Source organism: Eriocheir sinensis, chromosome 26, assembly GCF_024679095.1.
Source record: "Eriocheir sinensis breed Jianghai 21 chromosome 26, ASM2467909v1, whole genome shotgun sequence".
Lineage (NCBI taxonomy): Eukaryota > Metazoa > Arthropoda > Malacostraca > Decapoda > Varunidae > Eriocheir > Eriocheir sinensis.
The window spans coordinates 1,175,569-1,193,985 of record NC_066534.1 but is presented as its reverse complement, the minus strand read 5'-3'; the positions used below and the strand labels follow the sequence as shown (position 1 = coordinate 1,193,985).

The following is an 18,417-nucleotide window of genomic DNA, read 5'->3' as shown; positions in this document are numbered from 1 at the left end:
TATGTCAGTATATATGATAAAAGAGATAACCTGTACCCCTTGTATGTCAGTATATGTTATAAATGAGATAACCTGTAACCCTTGTATGTCAGTATATGTGATAAAAGACATAACCTGCACCCCTTGTATGTCAGTATATGTGATAAAAGAGATAACCTGCACCCTTTGTATGTCAGTATATGTGATAAATGAGATAACCTGTACCCCTTGTATGTCAGTATATGTGATAAATGAGATAACCTGTACCCCTTGTATGTCAGTATATGTGATAAATGAGATAACCTGCACCCCTTGTATGTCAGTATATGTGATAAAAGAGATAACCTGCACCCGTTGTATGTCAGTATATGTGATAAATGAGATAACCTGTACCCCTTGTATGTCAGAATATGTGATAAATGAGATAACCTGTACCCCTTGTATGTCAGTATATGTGATGAAAGAGATAACCTGCACCCCTTGTATGTCAGTATATGTGATAAATGAGATAACCTGTACCCCTTGTATGTCAGTATATGTGATAAAAGAGATAACCTGCACCCCTTGTATGTCAGTATATGTGATAAAAGAGATAACCTGCACCCCTTGTATGTCAGTATATGTGATAAATGAGATAACCTGTACCCCTTGTATGTCAGTATATGTGATAAATGAGATAACCTGTACCCCTTGTATGTCAGTATATGTGATAAAAAAGATAACCTGCACCCCTTGTATGTCAGTATATGTGATAAAAGAGATAACCTGCACCCCTTGTATGTCAGTATATGTGATAAAAGAGATAACCTGCACCCCTTGTATGTCAGTAAATGTGATAAAAGAGATAACCTGCACCCCTTGTATGTCAGTATATGTGATAAAAGAGATAACCTGCACCCCTTGTATGTCAGTAAATGTGATAAATGAGATAACCTGCACCCCTTGTATGTCAGTATATGTGATAAATGAGATAACCTGCACCCTTTGTATGTCAGTATATGTGATAAATGAGATAACCTGTACCCCTTGTATGTCAGTATATGTGATAAATGAGATAACCTTCACCCCTTGTATGTCAGTATATGTGATAAAAGAGATAACCTGCACCCCTTGTATGTCAGTATATGTGATAAAAGAGATAACCTGCACCCCTTGTATGTCAGTATATGTTATAAATGAGATAACCTGTACCCCTTGTATGTCAGTATATATGATAAAAGAGATAACCTGCACCCCTTGTATGTCAGTATATGTGATAAAAGAGATAACCTGCACCCCTTGTATGTCAGTATATGTGATAAATGAGATAACCTGTACCCCTTGTATGTCAGTATATGTGATAAATGAGATAACCTGTACCCTTTGTATGTCAGTATATGTGATAAATGAGATAACCTGCACCCCTTGTATGTCAGTATATGTGATAAAAGAGATAACCTTCACCCGTTGTATGTCAGTATATATGATAAATGAGATAACCTGTACCCCTTGTATGTCAGTATATGTGATAAATGAGATAACCTGTACCCCTTGTATGTCAGTATATGTGATAAATGAGATAACCTGCACCCCTTGTATGTCAGTATATGTGATAAATGAGATAACCTGTACCCCTTGTATGTCAGTATATGTGATAAAAGAGATAACCTGCACCACTTGTATGTCAGTATATGTGATAAATGAGATAACCTACACCCTTTGTATGTCAGTATATGTGATAAATGAGATAACCTGTACCCATTGTATGTCAGTAAATGTGATAAATGAGATAACCTGCACCCTTGTATGTCAGTATATGTGATAAAAGAGATAACCTACCCCTTTGTATGTCAGTATATGTGATAAATGAGATAACCTGTACCCCTTGTATGTCAGTATATGATAAATTGTATGTCAGTTTATGTGATAAATGAGATAACCTGCACCCCTTGTATGTCAGTATATATGATAAAAGAGATAACCTGTACCCCTTGTATGTCAGTATATGTGATAAATGAGATAACCTGTACCCCTTGTATGTCAGTATATGTGATAAATGAGATAACCTGCACCCCTTGTATGTCAGTATATGTGATAAAAGAGATAACCTTCACCCGTTGTATGTCAGTATATATGATAAATGAGATAACCTGTACCCCTTGTATGTCAGTATATGTGATAAATGAGATAACCTGTACCCCTTGTATGTCAGTATATGTGATAAATGAGATAACCTGTACCCCTTGTATGTCAGTATATGTGATAAAAGAGATAACCTGCACCCCTTGTATGTCAGTATATGTGATAAATGAGATAACCTGCACCCTTTGTATGTCAGTATATGTGATAAATGAGATAACCTGTACCTTTGTATGTCAGTATATGTGATAAATGAGATAACCTGCACCCTTGTATGTCAGTATATGTGATAAAGAGATAACCTGCACCTTGTATGTCAGTATATGTGATAAAAGAGATAACCTGCACCCTTGTATGTCAGTATATGTGATAAATGAGATAACCTGTACCCTTGTATGTCAGTATATGTGATAAATGAGATAACCTGTACCCTTGTATGTCAGTATATGTGATAAAAGAGATTACCTGCACCCTTTGTATGTCAGTATATGTGATAAATGAGATAACCTGCACCCTTTGTATGTCAGTATATGTGATAAATGAGATAACCTGTACCCCTTGTATGTCAGTATATGTGATAAATGAGATAACCTGTACCCCTTGTATGTCAGTATATGTGATAAAAAGATAACCTGCACCTTGTATGTCAGTATATGTGATAAATGAGATAACCTACACCCTTGTATGTCAGTATATGTGATAAATGAGATAACCTGTACCCTTTGTATGTCAGTATATGTGATAAATGAGATAACCTGCACCTTGTATGTCAGTATATGTGATAAAAGAGATAACCTAAACCCCTTGTATATCGGTAAATGTGATAAACGAGGTAACCTGAAACCTTGTATGTCAGTATATATGATAAATGAGATAACCTACTCCCCTTGTATGTCGGTCTATGTGATAAATGAGATAACCTACACCCCCTGTATGTCAGTATATGTGATAAATGAGATAACCTACGCCCCATGTATGTCAGTATATGTGATAAATGAGATAACCTACACCCCTTGTATGTCAGTATATGTGATAAATAAGATAACCTCAAACCCTAGTATGTCAGTATATGTTATAAATGAGATAACCTACCCCTTGTATGTCAGTATATGTGATAAATGAGATAACCTACACCCCTTGTATGTCAGTATATGTGATAAATGAGATAACCTACACCCCTTGTATGTCAGTATATGTGATAAATGAGATAACCTGCACCCCTTGTATGTCAGTATATGTGATAAATGAGATAACCTACACCCCTTGTATGTCAGTATATGTGATAAATGAGATAACCTGCACCCCTTGTATGTCAGTATATGTGATAAAAGATAGACACCCTTGTATGTCAGTATATGTGATAAAAGAGATAACCTGCACCCCTTGTATGTCAGTATATGTGATAAAAGAGATAACCTGCACCCCTTGTATGTCAGTATATGTGATAAATGAGATAACCTGCACCCCTTGTATGTCAGTTTATGTGATAAAAGAGATAACCTGCACCCCTTGTATGTCAGTATATGTGATAAAAGAGATAACCTGCACCCCTTGTATGTCAGTATATGTGATAAATGAGATAACCTGCACCCCTTGTATGTCAGTAAATGTGATAAAAGAGATAATCTGCACCTTTTGTATGTCAGTATATGTGATAAATGAGATAACCTGCACTCCTTGTATGTCAGTAAATGTGATAAAAGAGATAACCTACACCCCTTGTATGTCAGTAAATGTGATAAATGAGATAACCTACACCCCTTGAATGGCAGTAAATCGTTTTCCCTAAATCCCTGTTTCTACATTCTCTAGTTTGGCTCCAACCAGTGGCACGCATAAACCACGCCTCGGCCGTGTCTCCTCCCACAAACCTGCGTAGGACTTGACTTTCTGTATATATAGACTTAGGCCAATCCAGTTATATTAGAGATGAGTGTTCTTACCTACCACAGGCTCAAAGGTACGGAGGTGATTATGTGCCTCAGCCATGCACAGCTATAGAGCATGCAGCACCCACCTTTACCTACAGCCAACTTTTCTTGTTCTATTTCGGAAATCCAGAACACAACAAGTATGAAATTGTTTTGTGTTCAATGTCCAAACGTGGTACTACCTGGTTGTTGGTGATCCCTGCCTAGTCTAAGATCTTGGCTTGCAGCAAGGAAAAACATCTTGGAAGCTCAGTGTTTGGATGCCGCCAGAACAGAAAACAGCAAAGTTGGAAAGTTTGGTTTAGTGGGCGCAACATCTGTGGTCATATGCTGGAGAGAGACAGAAGGGGAAGGAATTATAGGAGAAGGGAAAAGTTGGAAAGTTTGGTTTAGTGGGCGCAACATCTGTGGTCATATGCCGGAGAGAGACAGAAGGGGAAGGAATTATAGGAGAAGGGAAAAGTTGGAAAGTTTGGTTTAGTGGGCGCAACATCTGTGGTCATATGCTGGAGAGAGACAGAAGGGGAAGGAATTATAGGAGAAGGGAACAGACCCCAGAAGATGGGACACAACCCCCAATTAATACCTGGTATCCATTCACTGGTGGGTGGACAGGGGTGTAGGGTATCAGAAAAGCCGCCCAAATTTTTCAACTCCGCCTGGGAATTGAACCCGGGCTCTCTTGGTTGTGAGCCGAGTATGCTAACCACTGCACCACGAAGCCCCTACCAGAACAGAAAACAGCAAGCAAAGGACCATATTGAAATCAAGAGGAAAATTCAATAAAAAACCCATTATTTTCTGATGATTCCTCATGATTGTTCAATAAAAATAGATGATGACAAGCAATCACCATGTTAATACATTTATTTTTATTTTTATGAAACAAGTGTGAAAAATATCTTGTTCATTGAAAATATCACCCATTCAAAATCTTCATAATAAATCCTGAGAGACACTTCAATTGTCACTGTTATTTAGGGCCGCTTTCACAGTCATTTTGTTTGTTTTGATCGTTACCAATGGCTGTTATTGCCACTATAGTATTTCCACGTAAAACTGGCCGATGGGGTAGTGGCGGCTGCGGGGTTAGCCTAGCCCCGCACCTTGCCACACACTCCCAACACCTCTCGCTTCCTCTGCGGCCGCCACTACCCCATAGACCAGTGGCGGCTGTGGGGTTAGCCTAGCCCTGCACCTTGCCACACACTCCCAACACCTCTCGCTTCCTCTGCAGCCGCCATTACCCCATAGGCCAGTTTCACGTGGAAAACTATAGCGTCGATCGCCGCCATTGGTAACGATCAAAACAAATAAAGTGACTCTGGAAGCGGCCTTAGAACCTATGAGCATTTATAAAGCCACTGTTTTTTAGAAGCTATAGAACACTCACGAAGGGTCTTATTATAAAAATGAAAATGCAAACTCCATCATTTACCATATGACACTAAAAATAACAGTAGGAAAGTTAATTATATATATACACATGACAGCATACAGACATCTTTGTACAGAATGAAGACTTTAACCGTGTAGCAGCGACGGGCCAAATTTGTGGCTTTACCGTGTAGCAGCGACGGGCCAAATTTGTGGCTTTACCGTGTAGCAGCGATGGGCCAAATTTGTGGCTTTACCGTGTAGCAGCGACGGGCCAAATTTGTGCCATGATATAACCCCCCCAAAAGATGATACATAATCTGATCACAAGTGCTTTGATATATATTATGGAATGGTTTGTGTGAGGGGTGATTTTTTTCTCATTTTTCTCGCTTGGGGGTACCATTAAGAAACATGATCCCTGCTGCTACCGGGTTAAAAATAAATGAGATTCAAATTCCATAATAATTTAGGTTACATAATGATAGTATTTACAATAATAATAATAATAATAATAAAAATAATAGTAACAATACTCATCCATTTTGATCACTGTGGGAGGTGCTTACACGAAAATTTGCACACATTCAAAACTGGAGCGATTTACTAGTTTGTTGCAGGATTATTAAAGTCTTTCCCAATATTTTCCACCTCTGTCTAACATCGGTGCACTCCATCCTGCTTTGGCAAATGTCCTCACTTCATCTCTCCACAACGCCGCAAACTGTTAAGGTCTTTCCCAACATTTTCCACCTTTGCCTAACGTCGGTGCACTCCATCCTGCTTTGGCAAATGTTCTCACTTTATCTCTCCACGACGCCACAAGCTCAACATGTCCTCACCCCCAACGGAAGAAGTGGAAGGGGGTAGCTAAGCACCGCACCCTGCCCCATGCACACTCTGACCAATGGGCCGGGATGGAAGAAAGTGGAGGAACGGCAAAGCTACAGAAGGCAAGAAGGGTCGAACGGCTAACTTCTCGGGGAAGGGAGAGGGAGCGAGAAGGAACATCAAAGGAACTGTGTAGCACCCCACACCACCACACACCCTAACCACCATGCCAAGGTCCTCAGTCCGCCCAAATTCTACTGGGTTACAACCATTACTTCAGTTTGGTTTATGCAAATATAACATACATTTAAGTTTAGAAGGCCATCAGTTAACCCGGTAGCAGTGACGGGCCAAATTTGTGGCTTTACCGTGTAGCAGCGACAGGCCAAATTTGTGGCTTTACTGTGTAGCAGCGACAGGCCAAATTTGTGGCTTTACTGTGTAGCAGCGACAGGCCAAATTTGTGGCTTTACCGTGCAGCAGCGACGGGCCAAATTTGTGGCTTCACCGTGTAGCAGCGACGGGCCAAATTTGTGCCATGATATAAACCCCCAAAATAGATGATACATAATCTGATCACAAATGCTTTGATATGTATTATGGAATGGTTTGTGTGAGTGGTGATTTTTTTCTCATTTTTCTCGCTTAGAGGGACCATTAAGAAACATGATTCCCGCTGCTACCACCAAGTTAACATACCCCATTGTCAGAGGCAGCTCATCTTGTTTGCTTCCTTCTCCCTTCCCTTAACTCCTTTTCTTCCTATCACTGTTCCTCTCCTCTTTTTCTTCTCCCTTTCCAGCATTTCTTATCCACAAAAACACTTCCTCATGACGACAAAAACACCACTTCATGATTTTCCGTCACAAAATAGACATTGAGATCGTAGTCCTCTTCTTCTTCTCCCTTTCCAGCATTTCTTATCCACAAAAACACTTTCTCATGACGACAAAAACACCACTTCATGATTTTCCGTCACAAAATAGACATTGAGATCGCAGTCCTCTTCTTCTTCTCCCTCTCCAACATTTCTTATCCACAAAAACACTTTCTCATGACGACAAAAACACCACTTCATGATTTTCCGTCACAAAATAGACATTGAGATCGCAGTCCTCTTCTTCTTCTCCCTCTCCAACATTTCTTATCCCCCAAAACACTTCCTCATGACAACAAAAACACCACTTCATGATTTTCCGTCACAAAATAGACATTGAGATCGCAGTCCTCTTCTTCTTCTCCCTCTCCAACATTTCTTATCCACAAAAACACTTCCTCATGACGACAAAAACACCACTTCATGATTTTCCGTCACAAAATAGACATTGAGATCGCAGTCCTCTTCTTCTTCTCCCTTCCCAACATTTCTTATCCACAAAAACACTTTCTCATGACAACAAAAACACTACTTCATGATTTTCCGTCACAAAATAGACATTGAGATCGCAGTCCTCTTCTTCTTCTCCCTCTCCAACATTTCTTATCCCCCAAAACACTTCCTCATGACAACAAAAACACCACTTCATGATTTTCCGTCACAAAATAGACATTGAGATCGCAGTCCTCTTCTTCTTCTCCCTTTCCAGCATTTCTTATCCACAAAAACACTTCCTCATGACGACAAAAACACCACTTCATGATTTTCCGTCACAAAATAGACATTGAGATCGCAGTCCTCTTCTTCTTCTCCCTCTCCAACATTTCTTATCCCCCAAAACACTTCCTCATGACAACAAAAACACCACTTCATGATTTTCCGTCACAAAATAGACATTGAGATCGCAGTCCTCTTCTTCTTCTCCCTTTCCAACATTTCTTATCCCCAAAAACACTTCCTCATGACGACAAAAACACCACTTCATGATTTTCCGTCACAAAATAGACATTGAGATCGCAGTCCTCTTCTTCTTCTCCCTTTCCAGCATTTCTTATCCACAAAAACACTTCCTCATGACGACAAAAACACCATTTCATGATTTTCTGTCACAAAATAGACATTGAGATCGCAGTCCTCTTCTTCTTCTCCCTCTCCAACATTTCTTATCCCCCAAAACACTTTCTCATGACGACAAAAACACCACTTCACAATTTTCCGTCACAAAGTAGACGATGAGCCCACAGTCCGGACATCGGTAGGTGACGAGGCCGTTGAGGGTGGAATAGACACAGCGAGAGGGGCACATAGGGGTAAAGCACTCGGGGCATTCCTCAGGGCAGGGCTGAGCGGGGAATCGAATGAGGAGGAAATGGCCATCTGGGGGAGTGTTGATTGTAATGTGATCTTTGCTTGTGGAAGGCTGAGTTTGCTTAGGTTGGGTTTGGTTGATGTTTCTTAGGTTAGGTTGATTGGGTATGCTGTGGTTAGGTGGGGTTGGACTAGGTTGGGTTAGGTTAGATTGGGTTAGGTTAGGTTGGGTTAGGCTAGGTTGGGTTAGACTAGGTTTGGTTAGGTTAGGTTGGTTGGGCTTGCTATGGTTAGGTTGGGTTAGGTTAGGTTGGGTTAGACTAAGTTGGGTTCGGCTAGGTTGGGTTAGACTAGGTTGGGTTAGGTTAGGTTGGGTTGGACTAGGTTGGGTTAGGTTAGGTTGAATGGGTTTGCTGTGGTTAGGTTGGGTTGGACTAGGTTGGGTTAGGTTAGGTTGAATGGGTTTGCTATGGTTAGGTTGGGTTAGGTTAGGTTGAATGGGTTTGCTGTGGTTAGGTTGGGTTTGACTAGCTTGGTGATCCCTGCTGTTGTCTTTGCTTTGGTTGCGATCGCTGGGGTTGAATGGATCCGTTTTTCTCTTGCTCGTTTCATCTTTCTTATCGACACAAAAAGACTTGGTGTGTTTTCTCTTGGCCCGGTCTTGGTGTGATTCTTCCCCATCCTCTTCAATTTCTCTCTTTTCATTCCTTTCCTTGTCTTCCTCTTCCTCTTCCTCACTCAACCTTTGCCTCTTTCTTCCACAGCCATCCACTCTCTTTCTCTTCTTGTTGTTTTCCTCAATCTTTTCTTTCTTTCCTTCACTTTCCTTCACTGCCACAAGTTGGTTCATTTGCTCCCAAGACACTTCCGTTCTTCCGCTATTCTTTTCCTGTTGTGATTCATTTTCTTCGTTTTCCATAATCTCCACTTCCTCCACCTGTCCATTCTCCACTTCTTCCTCCTCTAGTAAACCCGTCTCAATGATAGAATGCCAACACAAATCAATCGCGTTTTTCCAGGGCATATCAGAGTTCAGCTTATTCAACGATCGTAAATACTTGATCACGGCGACCCCAACCTCCCTCTTGCTTAGCGGAGTTGTTGCTTTCTCACAGAACTGCCGTATGAGCAGGTCACGGGTCAGGTTGGAGGTCAGGTAGTGGTAGGGGTCCGTCGACCAGTAGGAGAAGAGATGGCGGTGGGTCGGGCTAGTCTGGCAGGTCCGTAGCTCGAAGGCGTAGCTGTACAGAGACTTAAGTTCATGACAGTTGACGATGGATTGGTTACAGAATTCGCAGGAGACTGAACCGAAGTACAAATGGGACCTGAGATTGTCGTGTGACCTTATTTTCCTTCTGTTTTTGCTGTTGTTTTCTTCGGATTCTTCAGCAGTGCTACAGTCACATACGAAACAGTGCAGTTGTGATTTGGTCGTACAACTTTTGCTGTCGCCGCTGTTGCTATCTTGCTGTTTTACTACTGTTTCTCTCCTTGATTTCCTTCTTCCTTTCCCTGTTGGACTTTTCTGTTCTTCCTTCGCTGTTTCTTCCGCAATCTTCCGTCTCACAAATCTCCCATTTTTAGACCTTACATCTCTTTGCCCTTCTCCTCTTCCTTCAAGTTTTCGTTCCTCAATATCTTCCACTCTTCTTAATCTTCCTGTTGGCCTTTTCTGTTCTTCCTTCGCTGTTTCTTCCACAATCTTCCGTCTTACAAATCTTCCATCTCTTTTCCCTTCTTCTCTTCCTTCAAGTTTTCGTTCCTCAATATCTTCCACTCTTCTTAATCTTCCTGTTGGCCTTTTCTGTTGTTCTTTTGCTGTTTCTTCCGCAATCTTCCGTCTGACAAGTCTCCCACTGTTAGACCTTCCATCTCTTCCACCTTCAAGTTGTCTTTCCTCAATGTCTTCCACTTTTCTTCCACTCCCTGTTGGTCTTTTCTGTTGCTCATTTACCGTTTCTTCCGCAATCTTCCGTCTGACAAGTCTCCCACTGTTTGACCTTCCATCTCTTCCTTCAATATCTTCCTGTCTTCCTCTTCTTCTTCCTCCTTTTGACGCCACCCCATCAACAAGGCGGTCGCAAGACAAGCCATCGGTCTCCTCGGACACCTCCTCCTCCTCCTCCTCCTCCTCCTTGTCCTCCGTTAGTCGTCCGAAGGAGTCCTGGGTGAGGGTGTAACACTCAGCGATAACAAAAGGCAGATGGCAGCTGGTACACTCACACCCTTCGACACCTGAACACTTTAAATCCGCCACCATCTCCGCTCTTGTCTCGCCTTCATCCGAGTCGAAAAAGTCAATTTCCGCTTCACCATTTTCTCCGATGTTGCTCGCTCTAATGTCACTATTACTTGGTGTTCCGTTCCACTCGCTCAATTTCCCGGCGTTTTCACTCTCTCTACAGTGTCTCTCCTCACTCACTCTACTCTCTTCTGGTCTCAAAATCCCGTTCCTCGCACCCACTTGGTTCTCCGCCTCACCCTCCGCTCGCTTTCTCTCTCTCTCTCTATTTTCTCTAAGTTTTCGGTTTGGGAACGTCAACCCCAATTCCTTGAGGAGGTTATCAATGTAGTCCTCTATTTCCTCATCCTGAAGGTCAGTTGGTACTTCTATGAGGCTCTTCTTCTTCTGCGGTGGTGTGGTGGTGGTGGTGGTGGTGGTGGTGATGGTGGTGAGTTCCTCTTCCTGGGCCGGCAATGTTTTTTTCCTTGTTTCCTGTTGTTGTTCTTTTTCCAGTTGCGTTTTTTTGGTTATTTTCTCGTCTGCTTTCTCTCTGTTATAAGTTCCTCTCTCCTCCTCCTCCTCTTGCTTCCTCTTCTCTTCTGTTGCTTTCTTCCTTTTTCTTTCCTCTTCTTCCTTTTGCTTCCTCTTCTTCTTCTCCTCCTCCTTGTCTTCCTTTTGCTTCCTCTTCTTCTCCTCCTCCTCCTCTTTCTTTCTGCTCTCTTCCTCTTCCTGTTTCTTCTTCCTCCTCTTCCTCTCTTCCTCTTTCTTTCTGCTCTCCTCCTCTTCCTTCTTCTTCCTCTTCCTCTCTTCCTCTTTCTTTCTGCTCTCCTCCTCCTCTTCCTTCTTCTTCCTCTTCCTCTCTTCCTCTTTCTTTCTGCTCTCCTCCTCCTCTTCCTTCTTCTTCCTCTTCCTCTCTTCCTCTTTCTTTCTGCTCTCCTCCTCTTCCTTCTTCTTCCTCTTCCTCTCTTCCTCTTTCTTTCTGCTCTCCTCCTCCTCTTCCTTCTTCTTCCTCCTCTCTTCCTCTTTCTTTCTCTCCTCCTCCTCTTCCTTCTTCTTCCTCTTCCTCTCTTCCTCTTTCTTTCTGCTCTCCTCCTCCTCTTCCTTCTTCTTCCTCTTCCTCTCTCCCTCTTTCTTTCTGCTCTCCTCCTCTTCTCCCTTATTCTTCCTCTTCTCTCTTCCTCTTTCTTTCTGCTCTCCTCCTCCTCTTCCTTCTTCTTCCTCCTCTCTTCCTCTTTCTTTCTGCTCTCCTCCTCGTCTCCCTTCTTCCTCTTCCTCTCTTCCTCTTTATTTCTGCTCTCCTCCTCTTCTCCTTCTTCTTCCTCTTCAGCTCTTTCTTTCTCTCCTCCTCTTCTCCCTTCTTCTTCCTCTTCTCTTCCCCTTTCTTTGTCTCCTCCTCTTCTCCCTTCTTCTTCCTCCTCTCTTCCTCTTTCTTTCTCTCCTCCTCTTCTCCCTTCTTCCTCTTCTCTTCCTCTTTCTTGGTCTCCTCTTCTCCCTTCTTCTTCCTCTTCTCCTCCTCTTTCTTTGTCTCCTCCTCTTCTCCCTTCTTCTTCCTCTTCTCCTCCTCTTTCTTTGTCTCCTCCTCTTCTCCCTTCTTCTTCCTCCTCTCTTCCTCTTCTTTCTCCTTCCTCTTCTTCTCTTCCTCTTCTTTCTCCATTCTCTTCTTCTTCATTTCCTCCATCTCCCTATTCTTCCTTATTTTCGTATGGTCCAAAACGAAGCTATGACGAGATTGTCTTTCCTCCTTCGCCTCCTCCTCCTCCTCCTCTCTCCTCCTCTTCTCCAAATTCAAAATCTCCTCCCTGCGCCTCATCATCTGAATCAGCATCTTCTCCTTCTCCTTAATTTCCCTGTTTCTCTCCAACATCTCCGTCTTCTGCCTCTGTTTCTTGCGGATTCTCTCCTCAATCACCGATTTGAAGAACTGCATTTTCAGGCTCCGGAGTGACGTTCCGCTACTCTTTGAATCACCAACCTCCTTCGTTTCTCTTCGTATCATTCTCAGCGACATTGGGGTTTTGGTCGATGGATTGCTTGTAGAGCGTTCCGTCTCACTTTCCGGGTCTCTCTCCTTTCTATTAATTCTTATCCCCCGGAGCGAGTGTTTGTTCACGGTAGAATTGGTAGAACTAGCGTTGCAATCCGGGTTTTGTTTTGCCTTTCCGCTCTCCTGTGCCTTCTCATTTTCAACCTGATCGTCCATTTCACTCATTTTCCTTTCCTTCTTCTTCTTTTCTTCCTCATTTTCCTCGCTTTTATCTCCCATCTGCTCTTCTTCCTTCCTTTTCTCCTCCTCCTCCTTTTCCGTAACTTCCATTCCTCCTTCTTCCTTGCTCTCATCACCCTCACTCTTCCTCTTCTCCTCCTCCTCCTCCTCCTCCCTTTTCTTCTCCCTCAACTCCACCTCCGCTCCTTTCTCCGTCAATGTCTCCGGGTCATCGTCAGTCCTGTGTCCGATCTCCGTTTTCTTCTGCCTCAATGCTACCTGGTCACCATTTTCAATCTCCGTTCCTTTCCCCGGGTTATCGTCAATCCTGTCCCCGATCTCCGCTTCCTCTGGCAACTTCACGTCGTTACACCCGGCATTGTTTTTTGTGTTCATTTTGCTTCCCTCGCCAAGTGCCGGAGAATTGTCGCTTCCTTTCATTTCCTTGTTTTTCTTTTTCAATCCCATGACCTCATTACTAGTTTTGACCTTTCCTGTGTCACTGAACTTCACCACTATGTCATCACAACCTGGTCTCACTTCCGCTCCTTTCTCTTTCAAAACCTCCACTTCGTTTCCATCTTTCCGCCGAGTCTCACCACCACAGAAGACTTGGTGGAGGGTGAGTGATGGGGCTGGAGGTGGTAATGGTGGTGGTTGTTGTTGTAGTTCCTTTTGTTTCAGGATATATGGTTGTGGTGGTGATGATGTAGGTGGTGGTGGTGGTGGTGGTAACAGCTGTTGTTGTTTTTTCTGGAGTTCCTTTTGTTTCAGGATATATTTCTTGAGAGTCGGGAGAGAGATCCGACACAGCCCTTCCTTGCCCACTGACGGTTGTGGTGGTGGTGGTGGTGGTGGTGGTGGTGGTGGTGGTTGTGGTGGGCTCGTTCCCCTTGGCAAGACTTCAGGGTACGGTGACACACGAATCGGTTGCCGCGAGATCGCTGGTTTTGGTGGTGGTGGTTTTGGGTGGAGTGGAGTGTGGCCTGGTGGTGATAGTGGGGACTCCTGACTGTTGACTGGTTGACTGACTGTTTTCTTGGACATCTTTAAGGGTGACTTATCTCCTGATGAATGACGTGGAGGAGGAGGAGGAAGAGGAGGGTGAGCATTAGGTAAGAGAACGCTGGATTTATCAATGCTTTTTGGAGGTTGAAATGGTAATTTTAGAAGAGGCATTACTAGTGAGGTTAGCAAAGCAGGTGAAGCAATATTCACAGAAGCAGATGACAGATCAGGACAAGCAGGCAAGCTGTCAGAAGTAGAAGCAGGAGAACTTTGAGGCTCAGAAGGCCGAGAAATAGGAGAACTTTGAAGCTCAGAAGGCCGAGAAATAGGAGAACTTTGAAGCTCAGAAGGCCGAGAAATAGGAGAACTTTGAGGCTCAGAAGGCCGAGAAATAGGAGAACTTTGAAGCTCAGAAGGCCGAGAAATAGGAGAACTAGAAGGCTCAGAAGGCCGAGAAATAGGAGAACTTTGAAGCTCAGAAGGCCGAGAAATAGGAGAACTTTGAAGCTCAGAAGGCCGAGAAATAGGAGAACTTTGAAGCTCAGAAGGCCGAGAAATAGGAGAACTTTGAAGCTCAGAAGGCCGAGAAATAGGAGAACTTTGAAGCTCAGAAGGCCGAGAAATAGGAGAACTTTGAAGCTCAGAAGGCCGAGAAATAGGAGAACTTTGAGGCTCAGAAGGCCGGGAAATAGCACCATGTTGTTGATCATCAGAAGTCAAATTTCCTTCCTTAACCACATTCCCTCCAATACTAGAGCTACTGGCCTTTGGTGGTGGATATCTCTTTATGATCTGATCTTTAATAGCTTTGGTGTTAGAAAAGGGCGGGGTGGACTGTGAGGGGGGGTGATGGTGGGTGTGGCGAGGGGGTATCTGCTGTGGTTTGGTTGTGGTGGGTGTGACGCCTGATCGTGTCGGCCTGTGGAAGCAGGGCGTTGTGGTGGTGAACAGCCCCGAGTGGATTATGAAGGTATAGGGCTTGGTGGTGGTAGGCAAGGTTGAGTTTGAACTGGTAGTGGTAGGGAGTCTTGAGGGTGCGCTGGTAGTGGTAGGGAGTCTTGAGTTTGAGGTGGTGGTGCTGGTAGACAGGCTTGAGTTTGAGCTGGTAGTATTGGTAGGCAGCGTTGAATTTGAGGTGGTAGTTTGTGGCATGGTGGTGGTGGTAACATGTGATAATGGTGTTGATGATGGTGGTTGTGGCGTACACGAACTGAGAGAGACAGGTTGCTTTGGTGACACAGAAGTCGGTTGCGTTACTGGTTTAGGTGGTGAGGGTTGCAGCACCGATGATGTGGGTTGAGTCTGTGGTGGCGTGCGGTTCAGATGAAAGTGCCGATGAGGGATACAGTTGTTGGCACAGATAGTCTCCGTCGGGGGTGGAGATGGGAGAGCGGTCAAGTTGAGTGGAGGTTGTTTTCCGCTCGTAATCTTCTGTGGGGGTGAAGATGGGAGGCTTGTCAAGTTGAGGGGAGGTTGTTTTCCGCTCGTAATCTTCTGTGGGGGTGAAGATGGGAGGCTTGTCAAGTTGAGGGGAGGTTGTTTTCCGCTCGTAATCTTCTCTGGGGGTGAAGATGGGAGGCTTGTCAAGTTGAGCGGAGGTTGTTTTCCGCTCGTAATCTTCTGTGGGGGTGGAGATGGGAGGCTTGTCAAGTTGAGCGGAGGTTGTTTTCCTGTCAAATTGAGTGGAGGTTGTTTTCCGCTCGTAATCTTCTCTGGGGGTGATGATGGGAGGGTGGTAACGTTGAGCGGAGGGTGTTTTCCTGTCAAAGTGAGTGGAGGTTGTTTTCCGCTCGTAATCTTCTGTGGGGGTGGAGATGGGAGGCTTGTCAAGTTGAGCGGAGGTTGTTTTTCTGTCAAATTGAGTGGAGGTTTTCCTGTCAAATTGAGTGGAGGTTGTTTTCCTGTCAAATTGAGTGGAGGTTGTTTTCCTGTCAAATTGAGTGGAGGTTGTTTTCCTGTCAAATTGAGTGGAGGTTGTTTTCCTGTCAAATTGAGTGGAGGTTGTTTTCCTGTCAAACTGAGTGGGGGTTGTTTTCCTGTCAAATTGAGTGGGGCTTGTTTTCCACCCATAATCTTTTCTTGGGACAGCGGAGTATTGCTGCTGTTGTCATTGTTGTTGTTGTTGGTAGTGGTAGTAACAGACTGTCTTTTTGGATGAGTTGACTGGTGCTCTGGACTAGTCAGCGGAATGGCAACCCGCATGTACGGCTGAGTGTTATTCCTGTGGTTCACTGTGGTGGTTTGCGTGTACGGCCGAGGGTTGGTATTGGTGGTAGTGGGAGTGTTGTTAGCGGCAGAACTCTGATGTCTGACTGGGCATATCAAGCAGGTTTTTCTGGAGTGACCCCTACACACTCTAGACCTGGTGGTGGTGGTCGTGTTTACATTCTGGCGGATTGGTGGAGTGGTACTTGTGATGGTAGTCTGGTGATTTAGGGCAGTGGTGGTATTTTGGTGTATTGGTGGAATGGTACTGGTGATGGGATTCTGGTGACTTAGGGCAGTGGTGGTGGTGGTGTTGAGATTCTGGAGTACTGGTGGAGTGGTACTGGTGATGGTATGCTGGTGATTTTGGGCAGTGGTGGAGGTGGTGGTGAGATTCTGGAGTACTAGTGGAGTGGTACTTGTGATGGTATGCTGGTGATTTAGGGCAGTGGTGGAGGTGGTGGTGAGATTCTGGAGTACTGGTGGAGTGGTACTGGTGATGGTATGCTGGTGATTTAGGGCAGTGGTGGTAGTGGTAGCATTCTGGTGATTTAGGGCGGTGGTGGTGGTAGTGGTGGTGGTGGTGGTGGTGGAGGAACTGGAATTGATGGATATTTGCTGCACTGGGGCTGAGGGAATCATGTTAAGGGTGGGACAGTCTGCAATGGGACAGGTGGTGGTGGACTTCTGGGTCGATATTGGCTTCTCACATGACCTATTTCTAACGGTCAAAGAGAGGGTCAGTCGGGTTCTAGTGAGTGTTTCTTTAGGTTCACGGCACAGAGGAAGGGTCACACTACCACCAGGGCCATAAAACTACCCCTGGAAATGTCCCAAACTCCTATGAAAGCCTTGTTAAATATTTGTTTCTTTAGGTTCGCAGCACTGAGGAAGGGTCACACTACCACCAGGGCCATAAAACTACTCCTGGAAATGTCCCAAACTCCTATGAAAGCCTTGTTAAGTATATGTTTCTTTAGGTTCGCAGCACTGAGGAAGGGTCACACTACCACCAGGGCCATAAAACTACTTCTGGAAATGTCCCAAACTCCTATGAAAGCCTTGTTAAATACGTGTTCTTGGACAACGAAATGTTTAGTAGTAAGGCCCCTGGTGTTGCTTGGCCGCAGAGGGAGTATTGGTGACACTGGCTAGGAACAGAAGTAGCAGGAATGGTGGTGATGACAGCAGGGTTAAGGCTTCAATTGTGATGACGATATATACATCTTTCTAGCTGTCATATGTTGAAAAATTGATGTACACAAAAACCTACGAAAATCTATGAAAAATGACTCTGATGACTGTGTATATATGCTTGGGGACAGTAGCAGCAGTGGTGGTGATGGCAGTAGAGTTAATGCTTCAGTTGTGGTGATGAGATTGGAGATGATGCCGTTGATTTTGACGGTGATGACGGCTGCAATCTCTCCCTTATCCTCCTCCTCTTGTGGGTGAATACTGCATATGTGGTTTTAGTGGACGTGCCGACAACCTCTGAAAAATGACGAAAATATGAATGCCGATTTCCGACCCCAATAACTGCCTTCATATTTAGTTAGTGTTAAAATGGTTAATTATTGGTGTTTTTTGGCAATAGCTACGGCTCAGAAACCGGTAAATATATATTTTTTTACAACAAAGGAGGCAGCTCAAGGGCACACAAAAAAGGAAACAATAAAAAAAAAGCCCGCTACTCGCTGCTCCCAAAAAATAATCCAAAGAGGTGGCCGAAAGATAGGTCAATTTCGGGAGGAGAGGTGTCCTGATACCCTCCTCTTGAAAGAGTTCAAGTCGTAGGCAGGGGGAAATAAAGATGAAGGAAGATTGTTCCAGAGTTTACCAGCGTGAGGGATGAAAGAGTGAAGATGCTGGTTAACTCTTGCATAAGGGGTTTGGACAGTATAGGGATGAGCATGAGTAGAAAGTCACGTGCAGCAGGGCCGTGGGAGGGGGGGAGGCATGCAGTTAGCAAGTTCAGAAGAGCAGTCAGCGTGGAAATATCGATAGAAGATAGAAAGAGAGGCAACATCGCGATGGAATTTAAGAGGTAGAAGACTATCAGTAGGAGGAGGAGAGCTGATGAGACGAAGAGCCTTAGACTCCACTCTGTCCAGAAGAGCTGTGTGAGTGGAGCCCCCACACACGTGAGATGCATACTCCATACGAGGGTGGACAAAGCCCCTGTATATGGATAGCAACTGCGCGGGGGAGAAGAACTGGCGGAGATGATACAGAACGCCCAACCTCGAGGAAGCTGATTTAGCGAGAGAGGAGATGTGAAGTTTCCAGTTGAGATTTTAAGTTAAGGATAGACCGAGGATGTTTAGTGTTGAAGACAGTGACAGCTGAGTGTTGC

The 18,417-nt window shown here is 44.2% G+C and overlaps 1 protein-coding gene and 1 long non-coding RNA gene across 3 annotated transcripts in view; both read right to left on the bottom strand.

The window, feature by feature from the left end:
• Nucleotides 1–404: 404 nt before the first annotated feature.
• On the bottom strand, nt 405–3,393 carry LOC127003918 (uncharacterized). Of its 2 annotated transcripts, none has more exons than XR_007757461.1 (3): nt 3,310–3,393; nt 1,585–1,626; nt 405–660 (listed from the first exon to the last, which is right to left on the bottom strand). It is a non-coding gene; the product is annotated as an uncharacterized LOC127003918 (long non-coding RNA). The 2 variants fall into 2 exon arrangements; XR_007757462.1 differs by lacking the exon at nt 405–660 and adding an exon at nt 1,309–1,332.
• Nucleotides 3,394–8,296: 4,903 nt separating this feature from the next.
• LOC127003882 (mucin-2-like) overlaps nt 8,297–18,417 on the bottom strand; it is a 30,629-nt gene continuing 20,508 nt past the window's right edge. Inside the window, exons 3-6 of the mRNA XM_050870988.1 lie at nt 15,114–17,555; nt 14,090–14,690; nt 9,535–9,723; nt 8,297–8,490 (exon numbers count right to left, since the gene is read on the bottom strand). Of these exons, the coding sequence (XP_050726945.1) occupies nt 8,297–8,490; nt 9,535–9,723; nt 14,090–14,690; nt 15,114–16,703 (2,574 nt within the window). The 5' untranslated portion in view covers nt 16,704–17,555. The remainder of the gene's footprint in view (nt 8,491–9,534; nt 9,724–14,089; nt 14,691–15,113; nt 17,556–18,417) is intronic.